This window comes from Hyperolius riggenbachi, chromosome 5 (genome assembly GCF_040937935.1).
Source record: "Hyperolius riggenbachi isolate aHypRig1 chromosome 5, aHypRig1.pri, whole genome shotgun sequence".
NCBI classification, from domain to species: domain Eukaryota; kingdom Metazoa; phylum Chordata; class Amphibia; order Anura; family Hyperoliidae; genus Hyperolius; species Hyperolius riggenbachi.
The window spans coordinates 69008459-69027578 of NC_090650.1; the positions used below are offsets into that span (position 1 = coordinate 69008459).

Genomic DNA, 19120 nt, shown 5'->3' on the forward strand with positions numbered 1-19120 from the left:
AAATAGATCATCAGGGGGGTCTGTATGGCAGATATTGTGGTAAAACCACTCCCACAGTGTAATGTCATGACCAGGGTCCTGACAGCTTGCTGTTTGTGAACCTTGCCTCTGTGAATAGAACTTTCAGTAAATTAATATTCTGTACAGATAACCTGACAGGACTAAAGATTTCACCACCAGTGATAATTTTAAGAAAGAGTGTTACATGGCTGTCCCCCTTGGGGCCTGGGGGGGGGGGGGGGGGGGAGAGTACATTTATATAAAATTAACAAGAAAAATATCTATAAAAAAAAAAAAAAAAAAACATTGGGGAAGCGATCAGACCGCACCAACAGAGAGCTCTGTTGGTGGGGAGAAAAGGGGGGGGGGGGAAATAACTTGCGTGCCGAGTTGTGCAGCCCTGCAGCGAGGCCTTAATTCAATTCAATCCGATTCACTTTATTGTCATTGTGTAACACAACGAAATTACTTTTCATGACAACCCCACGGTGCATATAGGGAACATAGTGATAGTAACAAGGAAGAGAAGAAATTATACAAGTATGCCAGGTATTACAGAAGTTTAAACAATTTGTACAAAGTGTTAATTATTTCAGAGAGGATTCAGAGTTTATCAAGTTTATGGCGGATGGGAAAAAGCTGTCTTTCAGTCTGTTTGTGTGTGTGCGGATTGATCTAAAACGTTTACCTGATGGAAGGAGCTCAAACAAGGCATTTCCAGGGTGAGTGTTGTCCTTGATAATGTTTTTGGCCCTTCTCACGCTGCGAGTATTATACAAAAGTTCCAGTGATGGTAGTTCAGTGCCAATAATGGCTTCTGCTGTTTTAACAACTCGCTGCGCTGCAGGGCTTCTCTAGTAGCCTTCGTGCAGCTGTTGTACCAGGCCGTCATGCAATTGGTCAGAACGCTTTCTATAGTGCATCTGTAGAAATTAACCAGCAGCTTCTGTTGGAGGTTAGCGCTCCTTAGTTTTCTCCGAAAGTAGAGGGGTTGTTGTGCTTTGCCAGTTAGAGCTAAAGCATTGTCAGCCCAGGACAGGTTCTCTGCGATGGTGACTCCCAAAAATTTGAAGCTGGAAACTCTCTCCACAGCCTCTGCATTGATCATTAGCGGTAGGTGAGTAGTCTTTTTGGTGGTCCTAAAGTCCAGAATAATTTCTTTGGTCTTCTTTGTATTTAATAACAGGTTGTTAATGTCGCACCATGCAGTCAGGTTCCTAACTTCTTCTCTGTATGCAGCTTCCTCATTGTCTGATATAAGCCCAATGACAGTCGTATCATCTGCAAACTTAACAATTACGTTTGAGGTATGGATAGGCTGGCAGTCATGGGTGAAAAGTGCATAGAGCAGAGGGCTTAATACACAGCCCTGTGGCACGCCAGTGCTCAGGGTAAGTGTGGATGATGTCTGTTTTCCTAGTCTGACAGTTTGAGGGCGATTAGTAAGGAAGTCCAATAACCAAGTACATATGGAGGGAGCAAGACCTAGTGCATGGAGTTTGTTGGTCAGCTGGCTAGGTACAATGGTGTTAAATGCTGAGCTGTAGTCAACAAAGAGCATCCTAACTTAGGAGTTGGGCTTTTCCAGGTGTGAGAGGGCAGCATGGAGAGCTACACAGATGGCATCCTCAGTCGATCTATTTGTTCAGTAAGCAAACTGGTGTTGATCTAGATTTGCTGGGATGGAGGCCTTGATGTGTGTGGCTACCAGTCGTTCAAAGCACTTGGCGATGACAAGGGTTAGAGCAACTGGTCGATAATCATTAAGACAGGTTATCCTAGGATTTTTTGGGACTGGCACAATGGTTGTAGATTTAAGGCATGATGGAACTACACCCAAGGACAGAGAGAGGTTGAATATTTGTGTAAAAACTTTCGCTAGTTGGCCAGCACAGGCCTGGAGCACACGTCCTTGCACACCATCAGGACCTGCAGCTTTCCTGGTGTTGATATTTGTGAGTGCTTGCTGCACTTCATGTATGTGAAGGATTAATGGCTGTGAGTCTGTAGTGGGCCCAAAGTTGACTGGAGGCCGATTGTTGTCTTTTTCAAATCTAGCAAAGTTGTTAAGTTCCTCTGCTAGGCTAGGGATGTTATTGTCCAGTGTATATTGAGTGCTATTCTTCTTTTTGTAATCTGTGAATAGTTGAATGCTTTGCCACATCCTCCTTGGGTTTGAGTCATTTTCAAAGTTTTCCTCAATCCTTTGTTTGTATTTAAGTTTTGCATTTCGTATGCCTTTTTTCAGACTTGCTCTGGCTGAAGAATATGCGTCTTTGTCCTGTATTTTAAAAGCTTTGTTTCTATTCTTTACAAGTCCCTTGAGTTCTTTTGTTATCCATGGTTTATGATTTGGGTAAACCGTAATTCTTTTGTTGACAGTGATGGTGTCCACACAGAAATTAAAGCTGTGGTGGCCCAATTGAAGAAAAATGGCCTAGTCTTTAGGAGGGGGGGGTGGGGCGGGGGGGTTAACACTGCAGTCCTCAAGTGGTTAAAGTGTACCAGAGATGCTGAAAAGGAAAGATTTGAAACTTACTCAGGGCTTCCTCCAGCCCCATAAGCACCAATGAGTCCCTCGCCGTCCTCCCGTGTGCCTCCGTTCAGCCGCAATCAGCCCTGGGACTGGCTCAGTCAGGGTCTTCTGAGCATGCACCGGACCTCCGCACATGCGCAGAAGACCCAGACTGACGTGACTGAGCCAGTATCCGGGGGTGATTGCAGCTGAACGGAGGCGCATGGAAGGACATTGAGGGACTAAGCGGTGCTTATAGAGTTAGGAGGAAGCCCGTGGGTATGTATCAAATCTTTCCTTGTCAGCATCTCTGGTTTACTTTAAGTCTGCATCAATTAACACTGTTTGTTAACGCTAGGTTCAGCATCCCATTCCCATGCCACTAAGCACAGCAGTAAACAGCTATCCTTAAAAGAAACATCAGGCTTTTAAGAAAAGCAGATCTACTTACCTGGGGCTTTCTCCAAACCCTGGCAGCATATATGTCCCTCGCCGCAGCTCCTCTCCCAGCCGGTCTCCCGTCCATTGCAGCCATGACCCGGCGAGGTCGGGGTCTTCTGCATTGCTCACATAGTCCCGTAGTCGGGAGCATTCTGCGCAGAACACTCCTGGCTGCAAGAGCACGGCCACGCAAAGATCGGGGTTGGCGGCTTCAATAGAGGGGAGACCAGCTGGGAACAAAGCTGCAGCAGGGACACATAAGCTGCTAGGGGCTGGAGGAAGCCCCAGGTAAGTAGATCTGTGTTTTTTTAAAGGGGCTCTCCGGGGCGGGGGGGGGGAGTTTTTAAAATAGAATCTGACACTTACGTGTGGCTTCTATCAGCCCCCTGTAGCTGTAATGTCCCACGCCGTCCTCCAACGTTCCGCCACTCCCCGCCGCCAGCACCGGTCTAGCGCGGCATCCCATCCAACTGCAGCAGCGTGGCCATGCGCGCACTCGCTTACGCATGCATCATTGGAAGCTTACTGCGCAGTACAAGAAAGACTTTGTACTGCGCCTGCGCAGTAAGCTTCCGATGACGCAAGCAGGAGCGCACATTATTTTGGTTTCTGGTACCAGTGGTCTCTGGTCCTTAAGGAAGCAGAGACCGCTGGTATTTAAGTGGTTAAATTATGTTTGCTTTAAGTCTGGTACACACTTTCAATTTTGATTGGCCAATCACTGACCAATTTTACCACCTCCAGTAGTATGAGGGTTTACCTAAGCAATCTGCCTGCAGTATTCAATATTTGTTGGCCCTCATAATACATGGAGGAGATAAAATTGGTCAGTGTCACAGTGATTGGTCAATAACACTGGAAAGAGTGTACCAAGCTTTAGATAGGATGAATGAAACTTAAAAAAAAAAAAGTAATGAAGTAGAGCAGGGAGCAACCATATAGAGTAAACGCTTTTAATAATTATATCAGTGTATTGAATCACACATTCCAGAACACCCAACCAATGACAAGATGCCTGAAGAACGTAGTGAGGGGATTATACGTCACCCGCTCTGGCTGCATGGCTCTCCTCCGTCACCGCTGTGGCGTCACACGCAGCTCCAGCGCCTGATCTCCGCGTACCGAGCCCCGTTACTATGGCAGATCCCGGGTACACATCCTTTTTTTGGCAGCTGCCATGACACTAGGCCACCGAGGCACTGCGCATGCCTGCAGAGCGCATCACCTAGGCAACGGCGGCATTGCCTGCCTAGCAACCGTAATGGAGCAGGCGTGGCGATATGGGACGTCAAAGTACGCGCTTGTGCTCGTAAGCGCAGCCCCAAAAAATAGCTCTATACGCGTGCGCAGTGAACTGCAGTTAGAATAATCCGTAAGGATGGAGTGCGCAGTAGTGTAATTTATCAGCTAGTATAGTGATATTACGGCTCTTTAAATGTATGAAAAATAACTTTATTTCTATGCAGTCTAACTGCACAACCTGTATACAATCATGCTGACATCTATATACTACTAGAACATAGCTCCCAGTCCCAACTGTCCCTCTTTTGGATGGGAACCATTGTCCCTCTTTCTATATAAATATATATATTTCTCTACTAAAAAATGTGTTTGACTCTAAATGTTATTCCCAATCCCATCCTTTAAATTAATATATTACTAATTTTAAAATGTTAATATGAAAGAAAATGAACCAGGATAGAAAAGACCAGTGTGGTTTGAATTATAAACAACATATTTTTCTTATGAAATCTTTATGGTATTCGTGACTAGGGTTGTGACGAGGGCGTGATCAGGGGTGTGGTTAAATGTCCCTATTTCTCATCTCAAACAGTTGGGAGGTATGCTAGAAGACTAATAAAGTAAATGTAACTTAAATGTATTACTTGGGGTCTTTGCAACATAGGTTTAGTACTAAGGATGATAAAATGATTGTATATGCAGATCGCATAGTGTCAGCATAATGAGTACTGTACACACGGACAGTCAGTTGTGGGCAGCAGAGTGAGCCGAATACAGGACTTCTCACGAGCAGCCCCTTTGCTTTGAAACTCTTTCCAACAGCCTGTCCGTCATGCTCTGAGCCTGGAAACCTTCAAACATACTCTAGAATCACATCTTTTCAGACAGCCTATAGGTTCCTATAGGTAGTATATATAGGCAGAGCCGAGACAAGGTCATCCAGCACCCAAGGCTGAGACACCTAAGTGTGCTTCTCCATCCCTTCCACCCCAGCTGTCACACACTGATTAGTATTAGAGTAAGAGGTGCACCAGGGCCCCTAACCCGCGTCCATGCAAAAAGGGCGTCGGGAAAAAAGGGCGTGTGGTGTAAACGATAAGCAGGAATTGCGTTTATAAAAATATTGTGTTGTATTTCATTTACAATAATGTTTTACAAATTAAAAAAGATTTAATGTCTATGAAATCGCAAATTGTGAAAACGATAATTTTCCCTGTTTTGAAAGTGAAACTTATAATTACATTTGTTAAAAAACGATAATATATGTATAATCGTTATAATTGTATAATATTGTGTATAACCTTCATTTATTGTTTCTTCATGTACCGTAATTAAATCTGAAAATATTGTTTATACCAATACAAAAAAATATAAGTACAATCGTAATAACTGTAGTAAAACATTAAAATATTACTAGCATCTTACTACAACTAAACCTAACCCTACTCAGTCTCACACATAACCCTCCCTCTACCTATCCCTGACCCTTAGACCCCCCTGATGGTGCCTAACCCTAAGAACCCCTAGTGGTGCCTGAGCCTAAATCCCCCCTGGTGGTGCCTAACCCTAAATCCCCCTGGTGGTGCCTAACCCTAAGAACCCCTAGTGGTGCCTAACCCTAAGACCCCCCTGGTGGTGCCTAACCCTAAATCCCCCTTGGTGGTGCCTAACCCTAAGATCCTCCCTCTCCCCCCCCCCCCCCCCCCGGTGATGCCTAACCTAAAACTCTCCTGGTGGTGCCTAACCCTAAGACACCCCCCCCCCCCGGTGGTGCCTAACCCCCAAAACCTCCCCTGGTGGTGCCTAACCCTAAGACCCCCCCTTAGTGATCACTTTATTGTGTGGATATGAATGTTTTACAAATAGTGACTGTAAAAAATATATTACAATTTACTTACTGATCACTTTATTATGTGGATAATAAAGATAACACTGCACTCTGAGGCAGGAGCCTCTCTTGCCTCGCCCTCAGGGCCGGCGCTACCATATAGGCAAAGGAGGCAGCTGCCCTGGGGCCCCAGAGCTTGTAGGGGCCCCCAGTGGTTACAAGAGGGAAAAAAATTCAAATCGACCTTATAGTTTTTGAGAAAATCGGTTTTAAAGTTTCAAAGGAAAAAAAATACACATTTAAAACCAGCCGACTTTAATGGTTAATAGTAAATCCACCTTCAATTCTAGAAACCCTAAATTTGCAGGATATGTTAAGGAAATCATTGGGAATAAGAGGAAAAAACAATTTTTCAAAAAGACCTTATAGTTTTTGAGCAAATCGATTTTAAAGTTTCGAAGGAAAAAAGTATACTTTTAAATGCGGTAAATGTCACTTTAAGTAGCAAACCTAACGGTAGTGTAATTTTACATGCATCAATATGGTTTTTTTTTAAATTATGTGGGGTCCCCCCACCCCTTGCCCCCCATGCAGGCTGGGGTAGCCCGAATGTGGAGCTCTGACCGATTGGGGCTTCAAACCCTGACTATACCAGCTGCAAAAAAGGTCCCTTAATGCCAATTTTTGCTCCGGGGTATCTGTTGGGGCGGCCCCCCCAGGTTTATTTTGCCCTGGGGCCCCATTGTTGCTTAAACCCGGCCCTGCTCGGCCTGGCCCTGATTGGAGGTTCACTGCCTTATCCACTAACCCTTGTGTCTCCTTTCCTTTTGATTCCAACTCACAACCCTCTAGACTATAAGATCGGAAGGGCAGGGACCACCTCCTATTGTTTCTTATGTTACTGTAATTTACCATGAACGTATACCAATTTTAGTGATGTCTCAAACCACACATTAACTATGTATGTATTTGTACTTGTATTACTGGATGTCATGATTGTACAGTGTCTTGTACTTACTTACTTGTACTTAAAGAGAATCTGTATTGTTAAAATCGCACAAAAGTAAACATACCAGTGTGTTAGGGGACATCTCCTATTACCCTCTGTCACAATTTCGCCGCTCCTCGCCGCATTAAAAGTGGTTAAAAACCTTTTTAAAAAATGTGTTTATAAACAAACAAAATGGCCACCAAAACAGGAAGTAGGTTGATGTACAGTATGTCCACACATAGAAAATACATCCATACACAAGCAGGCTGTATACAGCCTTCCTTTTTAATCTCAAGAGATCATTTGTGTGTTTCTTTCCCTCCGCAGCTATCTTCCACTGAAGTGTCAGGCTTTTTCTTCCTGCAGAGTGCAGACAGCTCTTCCTGTATGTAATTCCTCAGTATGTGAAAGCCCAGCCAGCTCAGAGGAGGATTTATCCAGCTTGTAAAAGATAATAGAGCAGAGAGAACCTGCCATAATCTAAATAACACACAGGCAGTGTGCAGAGAGGGGCCTGGAGGGGGGAGATGCATCACAGAACCACAACACTGAAGAACTTGGCAGCCTTCCAGACACAGGCTGACAAGTCTGACAAGAGAGAGATAAGTTGATTTATTACAGAGATGGTGATAGTAGAACGTGCTGCAGTAAGCCAGAACACATTAGAATAGCTTTTGGAACTTGTAGGATGATAAAAAACAGGGTGCAATTTTTGTTACGGAGTCTCTTTAATATTTATCTTGAAATGAATACATTACTAAAACATTAGCAAAGGTCATGCCTTTGGGACACGTGTCAGGTTACAGAATTGCTTCTGTATGGTGTATGTTTTTGTGGTTTTTGTGCTTTTGCAATGTCTGTCAGCACAGGCAGCATGCACACTTTCTTGAATGGAGGTTACTGTAGATCATTATCCATCTTTCACTTATCCAGGATCTGTTGCAGTATGTGTTAGTAGGGCAGATTGTAGGAGACCCAGCACTCAGGGCAAGACATAAAAATGCCCCTGACTCCTCCCATACTCATCATAAATGTTAAAGGGAACCTTAACTGAGAGGGATATGGATGTTTCATTTTAAACAATACCAGTTGCCTGGCAGCCCTGCTGATATCTTTGGTTCAGTAGTGGCTGAATCACACACCTGAAACAAGCAACCTTAGGGACTGAACTTTTTTTTTTAATATGTATGTAGTAAAGTATATTACTGTTATTTTTTAAAATTATGGGCTTGTAATTAGGGATGGACGCAAAACTGAAAAAATTCACCTTTATTTCCAAATAAAATATCGGCGTCATACATTGTGATAGGAACATAACGGCCGGGACAAATGGGAAAATAAAATACATGGGTTTTAATTACGGTAGCATGTATTAGTTTAAAACTATAATGGACGAAAACTAAGAAATAATGCATTTTTTCCATTTTTTTTTCTTAAAGGACTTACGAGGCCAATCATTGAGAAAAAAAATAAAAAAAGTTAGCTACCTGTTTCAGCTTGTAAGGCACGGAGGACGCCGTCCGCCGGGTCCCCGCCGCTCTGTAGCCCCCCGAACGGTCCCCGACCGCGCGGCCAAGGTCGGGCTCTCCAGACTGTACAAAGATGGTGGCCGGAGCTGGCTGCGGCTGCGCAGTCCGCATAGCCGTGAGTGCGGCTGCGCAGCTCTAAGGTCAACCCCCCGATCCACGTAACAGGCTGTGTCCTGTAGCGTGGATCGGTGGGTTGGCCTTAGAGCTTCGCAGCCGCACTCGCGGCTATGCGGACTGCGCAGCCGCAGCCAGCTTCGGCCGCCATCTTTGTACAGTCTGGAGAGCCCGACCCTGGCCGCGCGGTCGGGGACCGTTCGGGGGGCTACTGAGCGGCGGGGACCCGGCGGAACGGCACGGAGGGCGCGGACGGCGTCCTCCGTGCCTTACAAGCTGACGCAAGTAGCTAACTTTTTTTATTTTTTTTCCTCGCTGCTCCATTCAGCTGCTGTCTCTCTCCGTAAGCTTGCCGAGTCATGGTCCACTGTGCATGCACCCCCCCACGCCTCCTTAATCGCGCTTCTTTGGCCGAGTGCATTCTGCTTATGCACAGTAGCAATTGTTACTTAATGTGCAAACGCAGAATGCTCCTGGGTATGGAAGTGCAATGGAGGAGGTGAGTGACATGGGCCATGCCTGCAGCGTTCAGAGAGGGCAGCGGATGAATGAAGCAGTATGGAATGACGGTGAGGGACCAGGAGGACTTCATGGGGCTAGAACAGTGGTTCCCAACCCATGTGCCGCGACACATACATGTGTCGCGGCAGCTTTGGGTATGTGTCGCGGCTCTCGGAGGGGAGCAGCGCAGTGGAGGTAGAAGAACTGTGGGCAGCGGCGGAGAAGGGGGCCATCTCCCCCCTTCTCTCACCTTAGGGTGCTCTGCCTCCCTCACTCTCCCCTCCGATACTAACTGTGGCGGGCTGGCGGCACTTGGCAGTGGGGGGGACTTACCTTCCGTGTCGCTCCATGCGCCGGCCGGAAGTTCTGGCTCTGCAGCCGCTGCTCTGGTCTGGATCAGGCCAGAGTAGCGGCAAATCATCCCGCGCCGGCGACGAGACCAGACGGGACAGAGACACGGAAGGTAAGTTCCGCCCCTCTGCCAGCCACCGCACTTCGTTCCGGAGGAGAGAGCGAGAGCACCCTGAGGTGCCGCTCTCCTTTCCTCGCTCTCTCCTCCTGGGGGGGCACCTGGCTACATATTCTGGGCACATATATCCCTGGCTACATATACCCCTGACTACATATACCGGGGACATATACACCTGCCTACATATACTGGGGACATATACCCCTGCCTACATATACTGGGGACATATACCCCTGCCTACATATACTGGGGACATATACCCCTGCCTACATATACTGGGGACATATACCCCTGCCTACATATACTGGGGACATATACCCCTGCCTACATATACTGGGGACATATGCCCCTGCCTACATATACTGGGGACATATGCCCCTGCCTACATATACTGGGGACATATGCCCCTGCCTACATATACTGGGGACATATACCCCAGCCTACATATCCTGGGCACATATACCCCTGCCTACATATCCTGGGCACATATACCCCTGGCTACATATCCTGGGCACATATTCCCCTGCCTACATATACTGGGGACATATACCCCTGCCTACATATCCTGGGCACATATACCCCTGCCTACATATCCTGGGCACATATACCCCTGGCTACATATACTGGGCACATTTATCCCTGGCTACATATACTGGGCACATATACCCCTGCCTACATATACTGGGGACATATACCCCTGCCTACATATCCTGGGCACATATACCCCTGCCTACATATCCTGGGCACATATACCCCTGGCTACATATCCTGGGCACATATACCCCTGCCTACATATCCTGGGCACATATACCCCTGGCTACATATACTGGGCACATATATCCCTGGCTACATATACTGGGCACATATATCCCTGGCTACATATACTGGGGACAACTGGCTGTTTGTCATTATGTGCATTTACTGGTGAAAAGCTGTCTCTTATTATGTGCATTTACTGGTGAAAAGCTGTCTCTTATTATGTTAATTTTACTGGTGAAAAACTGTCTCTTATTATGTGCATTTACTGGTGAAAAGCTGTCTCTTATTATGTGAATTTACTGGTGAAAAGCTGTCTCTTATTATGTGCATTTACTGGTGAAAAGCTGTCTCTTATTATGTGCATTTACTGGTGAAAAGCTGTCTCTTATTATGTGCATTTACTGGTGAAAAGCTGTCTCTTATTATGTGCATTTACTGGTGAAAAGCTGTCTCTTATTATGTGAATTTACTGGTGAAAAGCTGTCTCTTATTATGTGCATTTACTGGTGAAAAGCTGTCTCTTATTATGTGAATTTACTGGAGAAAAGCTGTCTCTTATTATGTGCATTTACTGGTGAAAAGCTGTCTCTTATTATGTGAATTTACTGGTGAAAAGCTGTCTCTTATTATGTGCATTTACTGGTGAAAAGAGGTCTTTTATTATGTGCATTTACTGGGGAAACGCTGTCTCTCATTACGTGCATTTACTGGTGAAAGGCTGTCTGTCATTACCTGCATTTACTGGTGAAACGCTGTCTCTTATGTGCATTTAGTGGGGAAACGCTGTCTCTCATTACATTTTGGTTTGATGTGTCACGACTCCAAAAAGGTTGGGAACCACTGGGCTAGAACATACATGTCAAACTCCGGCCCACGGGCTAAATCTGACACTTGGAGCCATCAGATTTGACCCCAGGTGGTGTCCCCAGTTTGTATTGTGTTTGGCCCACTCTAGACCACCAGAGAAGCTCTATTGGAGTGTAAGCCCTCGATCACAGGGAAGTGATATGGCGAGGGGTACAGCACTAGATCCAGGTAACTGTATAGGAGAAGGAAGGGAGCCACTAGACACCAGGAAACTGTATAGGGTAGGAAGGACCACTAGACATCAGGGAACTATATAAGGGTGGAGGGGGCTATTAGACACCAGGGAACTTTATAAGTGAGGAAGGTGGCAACTAGACATTGGGGTCGGACCGCAACTTGGTCCTAGAGAGCTCAATTTCGGCCCACTTTGTATTTGAGTTTGACACCCCTGGGCTAGAAGAAGCCCCAGGTGAGTTAACTGCCCACTTTTATTACACTGAGCAGGATGCATGCTGGCACTTGTAGTGATGCATAGGGATTCAGGTGCGTGCTGCGGGAACCTACAGCATTGCGTCCAGAGTCGCACTACAGTGTGATTCCGATGACACCCTGTAGGAGTAATAACTTTTAGCACAAATATAGCGCTCAGTGCTGCAAATACAAGAGGGATGAGAAAAGTCCACTAGGAAACAAGTCTCTCAAATTAAGTTTTCACCGTATCTTGAGAACACTGTGACACCCGTGAGATCTCTTTGAGTGAAACCACCACCTCACCCCCAGAAGGAGACACTCACCCTTTTGCAATGGATGAGTAATATAGGAGCAATAAGAAGTGCCGACCTGGCGAGGTCAGCATCTGCAACAGAGGGGACACCAGAGCTGCGGCAAGGGACATATCGGCTGGCAGGGGCTGGAGGAAGCCCCGGGTAAGTAGATCTTGTTTTTCCTTGGATCTGTCCTTTAATGATACATGAGTTGAATTGCTAAATTAAAGTTTTACTTACCTGGGGCTTCTCCCAGCCCGTTGTAGTCTGTGTGTCCCTCGCCACAGTTCCGCTGTGGTTCAGTCGTCTGCTATGCCCTCTATAATGATCACGGACCTGGCCGGATCGCCAGCTTCTGCGCATGTGCGGGAGTTGTACACGTGCCACTTTTGATTGCGCTCCTGGGTTCTTCTGTGCATGCACAGTAGCATGTGCAGATCGTGAGTGGCATGCGCAGAAGATCTAACCAGGTCAGGTCGATGATCATTATTACCTGTGGAGATCGCAGACAACTGAGTGAGGTGAGGGACACACAGACTTCTAGGGGCTGGGAGAAGCCTCAGATAAGTATAGCAATTCAACTAGTGTACATACCTCCCAACTTTTTGAGATGAAAAAGAGGGACACTTAAGCCATGCCCTGTCACACCCTTGATCACGTCCTAGACACGCATACCATAAAGATTTCATTAAAAAAAAATTATAATTCAAACCACACTGGTCCTTTCTATTCTGGTTCATTTTCCTTCATATTAACACTTTAAAATTAGTAATATATCAATTTAAGCCGCCTGGACGTGATTGTCACGTCCAGGCGGCTGCTGTTCCACTGCTGCGCGGTAGCCCGGAGATCAATGAATGGGAACATAGTTCCCATTCATTGATCTAAGTCCCCAGTAGAAAAACCAACGGCTTCTTTTCAGAAGACGCTGTCTTTCTGATAAAAAAAGTTTCCCGTCCTCCTTATGCTTCTTGGAAGCGAGCTCGTTCGCTTCCAGGACTAAAAAAAAAAATTGACTGTGGCCATCTTGTGGCCAAATAGTAAAACTACATCTAAATACATTTTTTAATTGAATAAATTAACATTATTACTTTTAAAATTAACTGTTTACCTCCCACACCAAAAAATTACCCAAATAACATTTTTAATGAAAAAAAAACAAAACATAAATAGTTACCTAAGGGGCTGAACTTTTTTTTTAATATGCATTTAAAGAGGGTATATTTAAGGGAAAAAAAATTATAAGCTTGTAAATAGTAATGGACGCAAAATGAAAAAATGCACCTTTATTTCCAAATAAAATATTGGCGCCATACACTGTGATAGGGACATAATTTGAATGGTGTAATAACCGGGACAGATAAAATACATAGGTTCTAAAGTGAATGTGTACCGCTTTAAAAATAAAAAAGTCAGATACTCACCTTCCCTCTCCTCTCCCGGTGCCCGGTCCCACGCAGGATCCCCCGTAGCAGTACTCGACCAGTTTGGTCAAATACTGCCACTTCCGCTGCCGAAGGGATGTTTCGGAAGCCTTCGGGAGCACTCGGGCTCCCGAAGACGGCCGCTCCATACTACGCATGCGCGAGCGCCCTCTATTTCCGCAATCGCGCATGCGTAGTATGGAGCGGCCCGTCTTCGGAAGCCCGAGTGCTCCCGAAGACCTCCGAAGTCCCTGCGGCGGCGGACGCGAACGGGGGAGCCAGCGCAGCATCGAGGGCACCGGGAGAGGAGAGGGAAGGCTCATTAGGACCGAGCCTTCACTCTCCTTAGGTGAGTATCTGACTTTTTTATTTTTACAGCGGTACCCATTGGCTTTAATTATGGTAGCATGTATTATTTTAAAGGGGAACTGAAGAGAGAGGTATATGGAGGCTGTCATGTTTATTTCCTTTTAATCAATACCAGTTGCCTGGCAGCCCTGCTGGTCTATTTCTCTGCAGTAGTATCTGATCAAAACCAGAAACAAGCATGCAGCTAGTCTTGTCAGATCAGACTTATAAGTCTGAACCACTGAAACACCTGATCTGCTGCATGCTTGTTCAGGGGCTATGGCTAATAGTATTAGAGGCAGAGGATCAGCAGGGCTGCCAGGCAACTGGTATTGCTTAAAAGGAAATAAACATGACAGCCTCCATATACCTCTCTCTTCAGTTCCCCTTTAAAGCTATAATAGCCGAAAACTGAGAAATAATGAATTTTTTCAACTTTTTTCGTAATATCCCTGTGAAAATGCATTTAGAAAAAATAATTCTTAGCAAAATGTACCACCCAAAGAAAGCCTAATTGGTGGCGAAAAAAAACAAGATATAGATCAATTCATTGTGATAAGTAGTGATAAAGTTATTGGCGAATGAATGGGAGGTGAACATTACTCAGATGCATAAGGTGAAAAATAGCAGCGGGCTGAAATGGATGGGAATAAAGTTTAGAGTCAAACACATTTTTTTTAGTAGAGATATATATATATATATATATATATATTTACAGAGAAAGTGGGACAAGTCCTGAAAGAGGGACAAATGAGGAGGAAAGCGGGACAGAGGGACATAGCTCCCAAAGAGGGACTGTCCCTCCAAAAGAGGGACAGTAGGGAGCTATGCATGTATCCTTTCAAGGTAATGCTGGGTACACACGATGAGATTTCCCGTTCGATTCCCGGATCGATTCGATTAAATCAAACATGTTCGATTGGATTTCGATCGTTTTTTCCGTCGATTTTGCATACCTATCATGAAAAAATCGATCGAAATCCAATCGAACATGTTTGATTTAATCGAATCGATCCGGGAATGGAACGGGAAATCTCATCGTGTGTACCCAGCATAAAGTAGCCCATTGATTATACAACTGGTTTCGTTTTTCAATACAGAAAACGCGCATAAAAGAACTTTCTTCTTCAGTGTCCTCTCCTGCGTGTGAATAAAGTTGGTTGATGAAGAAAAAAAAGGTGCAGAGTAGAGTAGGCTGGCGCATCCTTCCTGTAGCAGACTGTGGCTGGCTGGCCAGTGGGAGGAGTGAGAGGAGCTGCTGGAGCTGGGAGAGCCAGCACTGCCATCGCCTTCCCGTGTGCATGGCACTACTGCCAGGGGACAGCTCAGCACTGCGCGGACGGGAGGGGGGCTGACAGGGGCTCTTCCTGATGGTGGCTGCTGGGTGACTGGTGCTGATTGCGGGCAGAGGGGGAGATCTCAGCTATACACTTACATACACACACTACCCGCATTCCTTCTCCCTGCCTGAACCAACCGGGCGGATCAATGTACAGGATGTCCCAGGAAGCCAGCGGCTCGCAGGCTCCCAAACCCCCCGTGGAGAAGGGAGCAGAGCCCCCAGGGGTGCCGCCTGCCGTGGTGCCCCCCGAGGAGCCTGGTATGATCAGTGTGGACTTTGCTGGACTCTTCTACCAGTTTGCCAAGACTTTCGTCCTGATTTTCCCCGTCTATGTGCTCGGATACTTCGGACTCAGTTTCAGCTGGCTGCTCATCGCCCTGGTCTTCCTGAGCTGGTGGAAGAAGAATAAAGGGGGGAAAAGTTCCAGGTGGCACAGGGCGCTGGCATTCCTGGAGAATGAGGAGAAGGCTGTGAAACACACCATCAAGACCACAGACCTGCCTGATTGGGTGAGTTGGGGAGGTGCTGCTGGGTGTAGAAGAGGTAATCGGCACAGATCAGCAAATCATCTGCTTTGCCAAAAGATATTTCTTCTACAAGAACTGGAATTGGTGGTGGTGCTCCAAAGAAATAGCCTACATCCTCAAAGTAACCTACGTTCATGTATTCATTCGGTCTGTCAATTGTCCTACATTGTTGAACCAACACTACATTACACTGACTCACCTGTCTCCTACTCTCACACTAACCTTTCCTTGTCTAACACCACCACCCTCCTAGTGCCTAACTGCCTAACACTAACCCCCTCTTAGGGCCCGTTCACACTTAAAATCGCAAAACGTTTTGCGGGAGTGATTTTCCCGCGATTAGCACGGAAAAATCATTGGACATTGCGGCAGTTTTGGAGCGATCGTGATTAGCGTGCTATGCACGCTAATCACGATCGCAAACCGTGGAACGCTCGTCGCCGGCAAACCGCTGCATGCAGCGCGGTTGCGGTTATCTCTAACCGCAACCGCGGCAGTGAGAACACTGCCACTCGCTACATTGTGTAGTAGTTCTTGCAGAACCGCTAGCGGTTTCGCTCAGGTGAGAACGGGCCCTTAGGCCTTGTTCACATTATGGGCGGTTTTGTAAAATTTTAAGCGGAGGAGATTTTCAAAATCGCCCTGAAAGAGCTTGTGCAATGATTCTCTATGAGAGCGTTCATATCAGAGTGGTTCGTTTGCGACCCGCTTTGAAATGCGGTGCTTGGGCCATTTTTGAGGCGATTTGTCTCAATGGAAGGTATAGGAAAAACTCAAAACGCTCACAAAATCACTTTGGCAAGCGATTGCGTGAGCGTTTAAAAAAATACATTGTATTTATTTTTCCGGATCAAAAGACGGAAGTGCTATGCAAAAGCGCTTAGAAAAATGAACGACTGCACAGAAAATCCACAGAAAAACGCTTTAAAAAAGCCCGGAACAAAAGCCCACCGCGGATGGACACGCGAGCCAAACGCATTGTGAACAAGGCCATGCTGGGAATACATTATACATTTTTCCAGCAGATAGATGGTTCGATCTTGTTTTCGATTGTTTTTTTGATCGATTTCTCATGGAAGTGAATGGAAATTGATAAGAAAAGATAAGAAAATCTATTGGAAAATCGATCAAAAATAATGCCGGACAGTAAATCGACTGAAACCTGTCGTGTATTCCCAGCAAAAAAGGGAACTTGAGATGGCCTGAAGAGAAATAAATGTACATACCTTGGGCTTCCTCCAGCCCCCTCCAGGCTGATCGCTGCCTTCTGCGCTGTTTGGATCCTCCACAATTCGCCCCAGAAAGTCCTCCAGTCTGTGGTGTACTGCGCTTGTGCAGTCCGGTCGCCGGGAGTGCCTCTGACCATGGTAGCGCTATGGGGGAGCCAGACGGACAGAGCCTGAGCCCTTGTGCCTAACGCTATTCTCCCTCTCCTTATGCCTAACGCTATCCTCCCTCTCCTTATGCCTAACGCTATCCTCCCTCTCCTTATGCCTAAAGGTGCATACACACATCAGACTATAGTCTTTGGAAAATGAAAGCTCACAGACCAATCTTACCACCCTTCATGTAGTATGAGAGCCATACTCTACACAGTCTTTTCTATGGAGCTGAACTCCACATCAGAAAAAAATCTTTGCAAGATGCTGCACACACAGATGCTGTACAGACACAAAAGATCAGTATCTGCAAAAGATCTGTTCCTGCCAAAAATCCATTTCTGCAAATTGCAATGATAGTCTTTGAGATCTGCAGATCGTCATACACACATGAATTAACTGACATTCATCTGCAGATCAAGCAATCATCCGCAGATCTGAAAATCCATCCTGGTGGATCTGATCTGCAGATGAATGTCAGTTAAATCATGTGTGTATGATGATCTGCAGATCTCATAGACTATCATTGCAATTTGCAGGAATGGATTTTTTGCAGGAACAGATCTTTTGCAGCTACAGATCTTTTGAGTGTGTGCGGCATGTTTGTGCGCAGCATCTTGCAAAGATTTTTTTTCTGATGTGGAGTTCAGCTCCATAGAAAAGACTGTGTAGGTATGGCTCTCATACTACATGGAAGGGGGTAAAATTGGTCTGTGATCTTTCATTTTCCAAAGACTATAGTCTGATGTGTGTATGCACCTCAACGCTATCCTCCCTCTCCTTATGCCTAACGCTATCCTCCCTCTCCTTATGCCTAACGCTATCCTCCCTCTCCTTATGCCTAACGCTATCCTACTGTACCTCTTTTTACCTATGTTCGACTCATAGGCTGGTTTGACACATAGGCTAGTACATTGGGGCATCTGCCAAACCAGAACTTTGAACAAGGTAGTCAGATATCTGATTAGCCCTGAGCAATAATCTGGTTCAGCCACCGTTCATTTTAGTTGACAAAAAAATAAAACTCTAAAGGTGAAGTCTGGAGCACGTCTATTCTGAAGAGCTAATGTGGAACTACAAGTTCATGCATGCCAGGGTAGACCTGGGTGGTGATCTATTTATGGAACTTCTGATGCCACAGGTTGTTGGAGTCCGGCTCTTTGTTTATGGGCAGTACAAGTAAGGGAGGTGGCACGTATTTCCAGCTGGGCATGGTAGATACTTGGCAGCCTGGTTATCAATGCTTTATGCTGGCTATGCACTGGCACGTATTTATCAGATCCGCTAAATGTACCAGCAGGGCATATGCTTTCCTGGAGGTTAATGTGTTGATTTCATTACAAACATTGAATTCAAGGGTGAGAACAAAGAATAAATACTTTGCTGCACATTTACTTCTCTTCATTGCATAATAATTACTTTACTGGGTGCTAGTCTACTTTACGGGACTCAGCAGGAATCCTCTTATTAGAAATTCTGCTAACATGATTGGTTGGACAGCCCCCTCACAAACCACTAGGTTTCCAATAGGTTGTAGTAAACTGCGCCCACAGTGTTTGGACAATCCCAACGCTTTGTGCTGTGATTGGAGAACTAGTCCCTATGAGGTTTCCTGCTGGGTCCCCTAAACTAAACTAGTGCCCTTTATTGACCCCCATGTTAGACAAGATTAAAAAAAAAAAATAAAAAAAAAAAGCTTGCCTTTAGATTGCGTTTTGACCATCTGCTGTAAGAACTGATAATTCTTGGCTGAAAAATCGATCTGTTAAGATGTGTTGTCATCCTAGCATTGGATAAAAGGCATTGCAAATGTGTAGCTGTTTCGTCTTCTCTTATTTACTGCTGAACCTTTACCCGAGGTTAGCTAAAACTTGGCTATTAGATGCTGTTCCACTACAGTCGTTTGTGATCTTTTTTGGGTGAAAGTTTAGGAATGTTCCTTGTACAGGCGCACTGCTCTTCACTCAACTGTACTGCCTGTTCTGTTCTCTGGAGGGGAGTGGTGAGCAGAAGGCTCCCTACTGTGGGATATTCTATTGTGGCTGGCTGAATATGAGGACAAATGTGTCAATATGTGCTTACACTACGCAATTATGAGCAATCACCCCGAGTGATTCAAATCTAGTGTGTGTTGCGTTTG

At 45.6% G+C, this 19120-nt stretch overlaps 2 protein-coding genes across 5 annotated transcripts in view; one reads left to right on the forward strand and one right to left on the reverse strand.

Moving 5' to 3' along the window:
* The window catches only part of DYNC2I1 (dynein 2 intermediate chain 1), a 119124-nt gene extending 114922 nt beyond the window's left edge, over positions 1-4202 (reverse strand). Inside the window, exon 1 of one of the 2 annotated variants that reach the window (XM_068235842.1) lies at positions 4004-4202. In XM_068235842.1, coding sequence (XP_068091943.1) covers positions 4004-4018 — 15 coding nt within the window. In that variant the 5' untranslated portion in view covers positions 4019-4202. The remainder of the gene's footprint in view (positions 1-4003) is intronic. The other variant, XM_068235841.1, reaches the window with a different exon arrangement.
* Positions 4203-14963: 10761 nt separating this feature from the next.
* ESYT2 (extended synaptotagmin 2) overlaps positions 14964-19120 on the forward strand; it is a 202168-nt gene continuing 198011 nt past the window's right edge. For all 3 annotated transcript variants that reach the window (XM_068235843.1, XM_068235844.1, XM_068235845.1), the window contains exon 1: positions 14964-15583. In XM_068235843.1, coding sequence (XP_068091944.1) covers positions 15221-15583 — 363 coding nt within the window. In that variant the 5' untranslated portion in view covers positions 14964-15220. The remainder of the gene's footprint in view (positions 15584-19120) is intronic.